The 12,376-nt window shown below is 38.7% G+C and overlaps 1 protein-coding gene across 1 annotated transcript in view; it reads left to right on the top strand.

Moving 5' to 3' along the window:
* ACVR1B (activin A receptor type 1B) overlaps window positions 1-10,325 on the top strand; it is a 70,309-nt gene extending 59,984 nt beyond the window's left edge. The window contains exons 7-9 of the mRNA XM_040341227.1: window positions 1,070-1,194; window positions 3,776-3,906; window positions 6,133-10,325. Coding sequence (XP_040197161.1) covers window positions 1,070-1,194; window positions 3,776-3,906; window positions 6,133-6,258 — 382 coding nt within the window. The 3' untranslated portion in view covers window positions 6,259-10,325. The remainder of the gene's footprint in view (window positions 1-1,069; window positions 1,195-3,775; window positions 3,907-6,132) is intronic.
* Window positions 10,326-12,376: the final 2,051 nt, after the last annotated feature.

Genomic DNA, 12,376 nt, shown 5'->3' with positions numbered 1-12,376 from the left:
CTCTGTGTCCCGTGATGTACGATAAAGAAAAAGAGATTTTTAATACAGCTTACCTGTAAAATCTTTTTCTTGGAGTACATCACGGGACACAGAGCTCCCACCCCTCTTTTGGGGACCATTTTGGGAGGCATACTGCTTGCTACAAAACTGAGGTACTCCTCCTATGGGAGGGGGTTATATAGGGAGGGGCACTTCCTGTTTTTGAGATTGCCAGTGTCCATCACCTGAAGGTACTCCATATAACTCATATAGTAATGAATATGCCGCTCTGTGTCCCGTGATGTACTCCAAGAAAAAGATTTTACAGGTAAGCTGTATTAAAAATCTCTTTTTTACAAATGTAACATGGGTGATGTGAAAGATCATCTTTTTTTTTTAAAGCAAATAGACGATTGAGAGAACATGCATATAAAAAAACGCACAGTACATACATTTGTTTGCACACAGGAAAAGTACACCTCCTATCCAAAGACACTTACATCGTCCACATAGGTAATGTAGTTCTGGTGAGACATCAAAGAGGGCATCACACATACACTTGGAATAAAATGAAAGTAAACAGTGGTAGCAACCAGACCAAAAAGTGAAAGAATCTTAATTGCATTGTTTGCCAACACATTAGCAATTATTTTTTCAGTAAATGTTTTACCTTTGCATATCTATGTCCTGATATTGGTGTCCTTATTTCATGCATTTTCATTATTTTGTAGTCCCCTCACCCCTCCACTCCAACCCACACACCTTAAACTTGATCAGACACCTTTATACATCGGAGAACCTGGGTCCAACATGTGTAGGAACTGTAACTCCAGGTTTTCTTGGAAGGGGTGGTATGGGAGAGTGCTCAGCTCCCTCTAGTGGTGGTAGGAGAGCAATATGAAACTCAGACTTACTGGAAAAATGCAGCTAACTTGTTTGAGCAGGGTTGATTCAGAATACTTACATTAAACACATTAATACACTTGTGCTTCTCCCTTACTGTAAAAAAAAAAAAAAAACTGCTCTTTAGTTGTACTCGAAGACCAGTGTGAAGAAAAATTGCTAAAGATTTTGTTTTTTCATTTTGTAGATATATGGCTCCTGAAGTGCTGGATGAAACTATAAATATGAAACATTTCGACTCATTCAAGTGTGCTGACATTTATGCTCTGGGTTTAGTTTACTGGGAAATCGCCCGTAGATGCAGTACTGGAGGTTTGTTTCTTTCCTTAATCTGTGGATGTCTATTGTTAAAATGCACGTTTTTGACATAAAAGAATCTAGTAAAGTGACATTTTACATTTTAGAATGGTATGTTTTCTAAAAATTTGAATACAGTAAAACCTTGGTTTGAGAGTAACTTTGTTTGAGAGCGTTTTGCAAGTCAAGCAAAATGTTTTAATAAATTTTGCCTTGATATACATGTGATGTCTTGATATAAGAGTAGCTTCATGTCACAACAGAGTATAAAAAAGAAGAGAGGAGCCTCTAACTGTAGCAATATGGTTACATTTAATGAAGGTACAACATTTGGCAACTTATTGCTACACTTAGAGGTGCCTCTCTTCTCTTTTATACCCTGTAAAAAAAATATGCTTTGATATACAAGTGCTTTGGATTACAAGCATGTTTCTGGAACGAATTATGCTCCAAACCAAGGTTTTACTGTAGGTGAAAATATTTCCTTAATGCCTAAGTGCAGTAGAAAACATAGCAAACTTGCAAGGAACTAACTAGGGCACTTTCCCTGTGTATTTAGGTTAAAATAAGTAATCAGCCAGTGGGGTGCTGTATGACTTGAAGGCTTGCTATGATTTCCACTACAGATAAACATATTTTTTAGTGTATCTAAGCCCAATAATTAAAATGCAATAATATATTGTAGCTCACCAGTCTTTAGATGTGGTTGCCACATTCCTTTTCTGTTTTCAGGCCAAGCACATTTTCTGTACATAGTTACCTGTCAGAATCCTTGTGCTCTTGTAACTTCCTGTACACTAAACTGAAACCCCTAACAGTGTTTTCATCGCTTTCTAATTCCCTTTTCGTGTATTGCAAAACAATACCTGTCTATGTAATGTTTGAACATATATTCTCATTACATATGGAGACTACCTTCTTAAAGCTGAACTCCAGACCGATATAAAAGACACACATTTGCAGCTCTGTATTCATAAATACATCCTAAAATCTTTATTTTAATTTTAGTCCAAATACCTGAAAATTTATTTTGCATTCTGCTGCTAGCATTTTCTGAACATCAAGGCTCAGAGAGGGAAAAGGAGCAAAATGATATCCATACTGTAACACACACGCACATCACTTAGCCCCAACTGATCACCTATCAAATGATACAAGCCTTTTGACCTGCTGCATGGCAGAGTTTACACAGGGTTTATGACCTGCGTCTCTCTATGCGACAGTGTTGCTGATTTGCTAAAACTGAAGAGTGCAAAATCTGGTGCAGCGCTGCATAGAAAATAATCGGCTTCTAGGTTGTTTTTTTATTTTTTATTTTTTTTAAGTTAAAGCTTAAAGAGGAACTGCAGTCTGCTCACATAATTTGTAATAAAAACATTTTTGCCGTTCTGAAGCTTACCTCCAACCACTTTGCATATTTTATATATACTGTGATTCTGAACTTGTCAAATATGTGGCAGAAATCTCCCTCCACGAAGTCTGGCTGCAGCCATTTTAACTGTGGGCAGCCGAAGCTGCTGCCTGTTTACTTCCTGGATTTACACAGACACACACCTTTCATTGGCCCTCTTATGACTCACCCCCCTCCCTTCCTGGAAAACTGTCAGGAGAGTGAGAGAGAGCGCTGTGCATAAGCTTAGCCTAATTTCCCGACAAAGGTACTAGCAGAAAAAAAAAAAAAATATATCAAAGTTAAAACAACAAGTGCAGAAGATTTTAATACGCAAAGCCGCACCAGATTTGGCACTTTTTAGTTTAATTGATTCCAATGTTGTGACCTGGGGATTCGCCAATCAGACCCAAGCACTACATTCTGTAAGACAATGAAGTAGGTAACGTGCTCCAGTTTTCAATTTGTCAGTATCAGCTGATGACATTAAAGCGGTGGTAAAGTACGCTTTTTTTTATAACTATAGGTAAGCCTGTGATAAGGTGTACTTTTAGGTACAGTAAATATCTTCTAAATGTGCCCCATTCAGGAATAATTTTAATAAATAAATTTAGTAGCAGCAGTGTCGGCGCATGTGCACGGCTCGCAAGTAAAGCGGTATGTTTACTACCACTTTGAGGATTGAAGCACAAGGCATTCCACTTCTGACAGAACAATTTATTAGCACTTTATAATTCTGCACAATAAAGTATATATCTACTTTGGTGGCATGTGTTTGAATGTTCCTTCTCTGTGAAATATGTTTGATATGTACCCGGATCTATTTAAAACATTGGATGAAACTCGCACAGATTCCTGCAGTCTAGATTAATTCGCTCCGCATTTTCTGAATTCCTAGGATTGGCAGCTCTATATAGTGGCCACAAAGCAGTACATTTTCTCATTTAGCCATTTGGAAAACTCAGCCGGTTTTTGATCCGCAGCTGATAATCACGGGTGTTCTATTCCAGAAAATACAGGAAAAATGAATCCAGCCAGCACAATGTATGGGACGTTTATCAAATGTTATATAGCTAGACCCCAAAGTGTTATCAATTGACTTGTATGTTCTATATTGAGGTTAATCTGTTTACAAATGGAATTTGTTTTGTCAGAGAAGCATGTCATATTTTTATTTTATTATGACGTGTATATGTGTATTTACAGGTTTCCATGAAGAATATCAGCTTCCATACTATGATTTGGTACCGTCGGATCCTTCTATTGAAGAAATGCGCAAAGTAGTATGTGACCAAAAATTACGGCCTAACATACCAAATTGGTGGCAAAGTTATGAGGTAGGTGCTTGCTGTTGGCTTTCCACACTGCAGAAAAAGTCTGGTCACTTTACTGGCTATACCATGTTGTACTGTAAATGTAAAAATATATTTCAGGTACAATCTTTTTTTTTTATTGAGATTTTTTGAAGAAATGAGAACGATTATAATAATCCCGCGCAGGGGATGTGAACAAATAAGCATGACATAACACAGCTTAATAATGCACAGTAAACACAAATGTGATCGTGGGAATTGTCGAAAATCAACAACCCTCCGGCCAAGACCGAGGGTCAACAATAGAGTAACTGAGCTTGGTTGCTCAGAAATGAAATAGCGGAAAAATCCACAAAAATTTGAAAAACAAAGCTAAATTCGAGGACATATAAACAAAAACACAAATGAAAAGGCGCACAAATAAAAAATAAATAAAAAAAAAACGGGAAAAACAAGAGAGAGAAAGGAGAGGGATAAGAAGAACATTTTTTTTTATATAGGAGGGTGGAGAGCTAGGTGGTGAGGGGGAGACACCAGAGAGGGGAAGGAAGGATAAAGGAAAAAAAAGGGGGTATTGAGCAGAAAGGTTGGCTAGGAAAAAGACAAGGGAATGGTAGGGTACCTCCAGGTTGGGGGAAATATATATATTTTTAGAGTTCATAATTCTATATTAGATTACATTCCTGCATTTTTTTAGTGATCACACAACATTTCAGCTTACTGTAACTAACTAAAAGGCCGTTTTCTCAGCACAGTACACCAATCCACTATGTGAGTGAGAGACTTGTAAAGCACAACACATGCGAACTGAATTGCCTCTGGGCGCTGTATCCATTTCATGGGTAAGGAACCCCTTGACCTCAGAAGAGATCGGTTTTAATCTTTCTCCTGAAGGCCAAGTGGTCCGACTCCAGTCGGATGGTGGTTGGTAGTGCATTCCACAGGCGGGGTCCCTGGACTGCAAATCTTCGATCTCCTTTGGACTTGTATCTGGCTTTGGGTATCTGGAGGAGGTTTTGATTGGTGGATCGCAGGATGCGATTGGGGTTATGGGCTTTTATTTTTTCGCATAGATATTGGGGGGCGTTGCCTTGAATACACTTATGTATTAGGCAGAGTGCCTTGAAAGTAATTCTGTCTTTTACTGGCAACCAATGAAGGAATCTCAGTGAAGGTGAGATTGATTCCCATGGTTTTTTCCCAGTCACTAGTCGAGCAGCCGTATTTTGAACGACTTGCAGACGAGTGATTTGGTATTTGGGGAGTCCTAGATAGAGGGCATTTGCGTAGTCGAGTCTGGAATTGATGATTGTTCCCACCACAACTGCAATGTCCTCTTTCGGGATAAAGGGCGTGAGTCTGCGTAGTAGGCGCAGCAGACGGTGGGATCCGCTGACTACTGACCCTATTTGTGCATCCATTGTCATGTAGGTATCGAAAATTACTCCGAGACTTTTGACTTTGGTGCTAGGGGTGATAGTTTTACCCAGAATGGGCAGGGGAGTCCATGTTGACGCGGGGTGATTTTTCCGGTTAGCGTGAAACAGGAGAAGTTCTGTTTTCGAACCATTGAGTTTAAGATAACTGTTTGTCATCCAGTTATCTATCAGAGTGAGGCATTTCTCTAGTCCAAGAGAATGATCGTTTTTGTTGCAGATGCCGAAATACAGTTGTGTGTCGTCTGCATAGGAGTGGTAAAGTAACTTCTGGTTACTGATGAATTCAAAGAGAGGGCGAAGATAGATATTAAACAATACGGGCGATAAGGGAGATCCCTGAAGGACTCCGCATGACACCGTACGTACCTTTGTAAGGGACTGGTTTATATTGCAAATTGTTTTATTTTTTTTCTTAAGTTTTAATGGATATTGGCAATCTTTTCAATAAATAGTTTGCATTCCTAAAGTATATGTCGGGGGCATTTTTTCCTTTTACCCTGTTCTGAAGCGTAAAAAAAAAACGTCTTTTTCTTGCTCTATTTTCACTAGGCTTGTAAAAATTCTTGCAGGGACAATGTCGGGGAGATCAATTCCTAATATAGGTACATTCCAGAACTAGATCTCAAGAGCGCTTTCCCTACAGTGTATAGGCAGCAACCGATCAGAATTGACTCTGTTAAAGTCAAATTAGCACAGATTAATTGCTATAAGTTACTACGCTTACTAATGAGAACTCCTTTTTAAATAAGGGCTTTAGATTTGTCCATTTTCCTTTCTTGACTAAAGTTTTGTGCTTTCATTTACTAAACAGGCTCTTCGGGTTATGGGGAAGATGATGAGAGAGTGTTGGTACGCTAATGGAGCAGCTCGCTTGACAGCTCTGCGCATTAAGAAAACACTGTCACAGCTCAGTATACAAGAAGATGTGAAGATCTGAAGCCTCTCACAATGCCCCCCGAGAAAATGTGGAAAAATTCATACAAGCTGCCATGATGTAGTACATAAGTATGAGGCCTACCTCAACGTTTCTTCCCAGACAACTGCCAGATGAACAATGGGGCCTTTTGGCCAAAATGAAAGAGAACAGCACACTTCAATTTAATTCTAGGTTTGGGTCTGAAACAAACATTTTTTTTTTTTCTATATTTTATTTTTTTTGTTTTTTTTAACAGCATGAAGATAAGGAATCTGATTCAGGTGACTGCCGCATTGCCTGATTTTTATTTTCCTCCAACTGAAATAATCATGGTGGCACCCCCCGTTTCCATCTGTGAAGGGTAAAATCCACTTCATCTAACTTGGTCCACATGGTTCAGAGTATTACCTAGCATACTAGACCCTGCTCTTCTTACTGGTTCAGGTCCCAGTAAGCAAGTTGAGGTTTCACTTGGATTTACCCCTTTTACAAACAAGGAGACTCCCCTTGCAATGTACTGTGTTCTTACAATTCAGGCTTTGTACAGAATGACATTGGAGCTTGGAAGCAAACACTACACTATCCACGTAGACCCGCGTCTGTGCATGTGCAAGGGTGTGTGTAGCTATTTTTGACCTGTGTTTTTGTAGGTGTACATGTGAGCTTGTCTGCATGCGCAAGTATAAGAAAACTAAAAAAAAATTGACTTTTTGAGGCGTCTGTACGTAGATCACCGGACACTTCATGTAAAGGTTGCATACAGGGCCACTTGTCACATTTATTTTTCAATTAGTTTTTTTTCCTTTTTTTTTTTTTTTTGCACAGCAACAAAGTCCAAACTCTGAGCTTGTCTGAACATTACACTAACCATTCACTTACCAGAGGAGAGGAAAATGATGGTGAAAACCTATTGGCAATAGAAATCTTTCAATAAAAGACCCTCGGCTTGTGCTGTCCCAGCGGATGTGAGCGAGGAGGACAACCTGCAAAAATCCATCATCATTTGTAAATTAATCTCAGGTGTCAAGCATTTGCCAACAGCAGGGATTTTAAATGTTTGTGCTCATCAAATAGACCGGCATGGAGCAAGGTGGAGATTCTTTTCCAGTCTGTCTTTGGGAAGGAACTGAAAAGAACCAGAGCTTTTTGTCTTTTTTGGTCTTTTTGATCAGCGAAAAAATAAGGGCCTGTTCTTGTTCACCCAAGCCAGGCTCCAGCTGCGGCAGGTTGGAAGCAGGGTTACTGTGTGAGCGACACATCGCATTTTAAAACAGGATCTTAATGGAATGGGAGATATATATATATTTTTTTTGTTTAGCATCTACAGTACAATAACTCTAAAGCCATAACTTTTAACTGGAGTGTCTTCTTTTTTTCTTTGTTTTTCTTTTTGCTCTTTTAATTATATTAAGATGTTTGGGGGGAGGGTTGATGGGCAGAGGAGGGATTTTAACATTTTTTTTATTAAGTATTTTAATTCTTTGTAAAAAAGAGAAACAAAAAAAAATATCAGAATCTATATATATATATAAATATATACACATGCATATGTCTAAATATTACCTCTCAGTCTATTGTTTGTACAGAGATCACAAAAAAAACCAAATGCGCCAAGCTATATTTACACTGGAACTATTTGTATTTGTACATGGAATTTTCTCCTAGACGCTGGATTGGTCCTCACAGATACATGTCACATTTTTTATGATGCCATGTCGTCATTGTCTGTTTCTTCAGGTGTACACCATTTCTCTGTGTGTATCCTTCAGGGGTTTTAGTGATGTGTCCAAAGTTCTATAAAAATATATATATATATTTTTTATTACTTTTTTTTTCTTTTGGCTTTCTGTGCAGATCTGTTAAACTTCTAGTTATCTTGTCCGAGGTGCTTTTAAAGCCTTACAGCTCACTAACATACTAATGTGAAGCTGGCTTGTGCATTAACGAGGCATGCGTTTACCTTTTAGTGTTTTGGAGGTGCAGTGCGTGGTCAGTGTCGGTCGGGCTGTTGTATTTATCTGAAGCATACGTCATTCTTTGTTGTGCAATTTCTAGAGAATGCATTTACACATATATGCAACATATCATCTTCCTCAATTCAATTAGGTGATATTGAGTGACGCTTTTCATAAGGGTAAGATTGGCTGGCATCACACATTGAGGTCTGCTGCCGAATCCATTTTGATAAAAAGGCACACATTTTTATTTATTTTTTCCTGGCATAGAAGCAGTAAGCATTGCCGGTCTGCAAATTCATTGCAGTTTATTAGCTCTTTGCAGTATGCACCGATGTGCTGTAACCATGGAGACCAGGCAGTTTCTAATTTCCAGAGGAATGTGAGCGAACACATGATTGGTTGCTGTATGTTACAGTATAAGTTGATTAAAAAAATATTGGTTTGGATTTAATATTTTGTGCTTCTTTTGTGTGAAACAGGTAGGAGATTAATGCAAAGCTATATAATGTGCCACTGGAGGCATTTGTGAAGGACTGACCATAGGAAAATGCTGGTGATGCTTAGAACAGCTTCTTGGGTACCAATTGCCATTTTCATGGTGGTGTTCCTATTAAAGGAGAAGTATGGGAATCAGGGTTATTGCTGTTTTATGCTTTGGTGGATGAAGCATCGGACGACCTCTGCACTGGGAATCGAACATCGCCGATGGCTCGTAGCTCTTGGCTTCCCGAGCTGTCTGTCAATCAGCAGCTCCACTGCTCTGCTCCTTCACGTTCACTGGAGCACTGAGCTATGGAAGGGCAGGGAACGGTTGTCTCAGAGGCTCACCGAGAGACTCCTATCAGTGCCAGGCACCCGGCGGATCCAGACTTCAGTCGTGATGATGCGGTGCCTGGACTGATCTGTGTAACATCAGAGTGGCCCATAGAAGCCCAGCCAAACAAGCTCAGGCTGGACTTCTCCTTTAAAACAGATCTCTGGCTTCCATGGTCAACACTAGTTTTCATGTGCACATGGTTTTATACATGACTATGTGTACTCTGATTGTGTGGTGCAGGATCATCATGCTTTTGTGATGAAAGCAAACCAAAGTAGATCCTATTGAAACAATAATATACATTAATATAAAATAATGCATTAAATGACTAGAGAATTGTGCCAGGTGCATGGTCCTGGCTCCAGCTTGGCATTAAAGTGTACATGTCAGTACTTGCCACCAACCATGATGTGCGATATAGACCGAAATAAGTGAATGAATGTTCTTTACTGACTGGTTTCTTTCTTTGGGAAATTCATCATGAAGCAAAAGGCTTGGTTATAACTCAGTCTGCTTTGTTTGCCTTATGTTAGGCCAACTCTGTGCCAACCCTCCTATCTAAAATATAGCTCTAGCCCCTATCGAAATATATTTTTTCTTAGGCAATGGGAAAATTTCATCCCATTCTTGGGATAATTTTCTTGCCTTTTTGAAGCCCCCTTGATTCTACTGTTTTTGTGATTAGGTTTTAGTGACCCTTTTAAAGGCCACTTGGGAGGTAAGGCTGTAATTGTCAAATTTCTTCCATTGCTTGGTTCCCCTTCATTCAGTGCCTATAGGGGGCCTAGATTGTCCTGTGCAATAGAACCATCCTTTCTTATTTCTGGCATTTTTTCTCTTTAAACACGTCACTTTTAAGTAGCAGAATTTAGAAGGCACTTCTTCTCCTGGGCAATATTCCAGGTATTTATATTTCTTTTTAATTTTTGTCCAATGAATATGTGCCTTGTTCACCTACTTTAGTCATCTCAGTTGTATGGTCACAAAATGCATTATTTTTTAACCACTACATGAATTATTTGGAGGTAATATCTCTTTTTTTTTTTGTAATCATCTCAGCCTGCTGTGGACTTTTTATATATTTTTTGGGATTTGCTAAAGCGTCTTTTGTTGGAATATCGGCCTTTTTGTTTAACTTTTTTTTATGTATATAGGGTGACTATTTTACAGCTTTCGGCTGATTGGTAGTTTTTAGGCCATAAGCACATACTTTAGTGATGGTAGAATCACATATTTTTTTTTTTTTTTTAAGTTGAACTGTAGCATGAATTCTAATCATTTCTCAGGATGTCCGAAAAATGTTTTACAGTAATCAGAAGATAGGTACATAATCAACAGGGACAGTAAATTTCAGTGATTTTTATTGACTGCTCATCTGTGCTGTCGAAAATGGGATTTTGTTGCATAAAAATCTTCCCTTTGTATGCCAGTTGGGTATTCACCGAATTTTATCTTTGATGAGACAATCCGTATCAACCTATGGAATCTTTTGTGTATGGTGGGGCCTGAAATACAGAATTTGTATAAAGCATATAATGATTTCTGCTGCTGCTTGAAAATGATTTATAATAGACTATGTAGACTGTAAAGCGTGCTGCTACATGAATGATATAGAGAGTGTGGGGATTTTACTGGATGATTTTAAACATGTTTAAAGTGTATTTATACCGAAAACTTATTTTTTTGCAAATAATGGGGAAGGTTGGAACCCCAGTCTGGTTTTACTGGTATCCAGGGCTCCATCAGTGAGATTTCCCTGACTCTCCTCAGGGGATGTTTAAACAGACAGGAAGTAAGAGAAAATCTGCACTAGGGAAGCAGACCACAATAAATAGCTGCCAGTGGTTCTTGCAGTCTCCTTCTTAAGAAAGTGTTTTTACTTTTGTCTGTGTTGCTATTGGAGCTATTTCCCATCACTTCCTGTTCTGGGGACAACGGTTTTACCAGACAGGAAGTGACGGAATCTCTTCAATGGAGCCTCCGATGGCAGTAATACCTGACAGGAGTTTTAATCCTTCTACAGTCAATCTGAAAAAAGAAAAAGCTTTGGCATTAGATGCACTTTATGTAAAATACTAAACCCCATATAATAGGATTCCATACCTGCACTATGAAAGGGAACATGCTGAACATAAATTATATCCATGTACAAAGTACATGGAGCCATTTTGTGAACTGGATCATTGATAACCATTCTTTGTTTGCTAGGCATATCGTTTCATCGATGTAATACATTTCTAGTGTTTGAAAATGGCCCTGTATTTCCCAATAAAGCGAGGGCTGTAGTGGATATGAAATCTCTCTGCTGCTGAGATGTTTATCTACGCGTTGGCAGTATCCTCATTTGCACCACATTTGGAGCAATATGAGATAACAGGTAGCAGTCAAGTTTCTTAGAAGCAAAAATATTTAATTGCCAGTGTAGATGAACCTATTGTATTACCTCTAAAGTCATCTTTCAGAGAGAAACCATACAATACTGAAGGGCTTATCTGCTCAAACACTCCACAAACCTGAGTTTAAAAACTAATATTGCAACGTACCTACAGGCTGAAGCCTGGTATACAAGAATAATTCCGATGTTAGTACAGCGATCTCCCCCCGCTGAGCTGTTGTGTTCTGACAGGGAGACGACCCTCCCACCAGAACACTCCGGTCGGCGCTCTCAGCCATTTGCTTTCTTTGAATTGAGTTCTTCCTGAGTCACTGACTTGGAACAAGTATGCTGATTAAGACAAAGGAAATGCATGCCATACGAGGAACCCAGTATTTTTTAGATTTACCATGTCGACAGGCCATGGAATCTTATGACAGGTTTTCTTTAACCACTTCAGCCCCGGAAGGATTTATCCACTTCATGACCAGGCCATTTTTTGCGATGTGGTACTGCGTTGCTTTAACTGACAATTGCGCCGTTGTGCGACGCTCTACCCAAACAAAACTGATGTTTTACCACAAATATAGCTTTCTTTTGGTGGTATTTTATTACCCCTGAGGTTTTTATTTTTTGTGCTATAAACAAGAGACCATTGGAAGAAAAAAAATGCCTCTTTTACTTTCTTCTATAAAGTTCCAAAAAAATTAATTTATTAATCAGTTTAGGCCAATATGTATTCTGCTACATATTTTTGGTAAAAAAAATACCAATAAGCGTATATTGTTTTGTGCAAACGTTATCAAATCTACACAATAGGGGATATATTCAATGGCATTTTTATTATAAATGTTTTACTAGTCCTGGCGACTATCAAGGATTTTTAGCGGTATTGCGGCGGACAGATCAGGTGGCTAACTGACATGTTTGACATTTTTTTTGGGAACCAGTGACATTATTACAGTAATCAGTGCTAAAAATATGCACTGG

Source organism: Rana temporaria, chromosome 2 (assembly GCF_905171775.1).
Source record: "Rana temporaria chromosome 2, aRanTem1.1, whole genome shotgun sequence".
In the NCBI taxonomy this organism is placed as follows: domain Eukaryota; kingdom Metazoa; phylum Chordata; class Amphibia; order Anura; family Ranidae; genus Rana; species Rana temporaria.
This window is presented reverse-complemented; position numbering and strand designations above follow the sequence as displayed.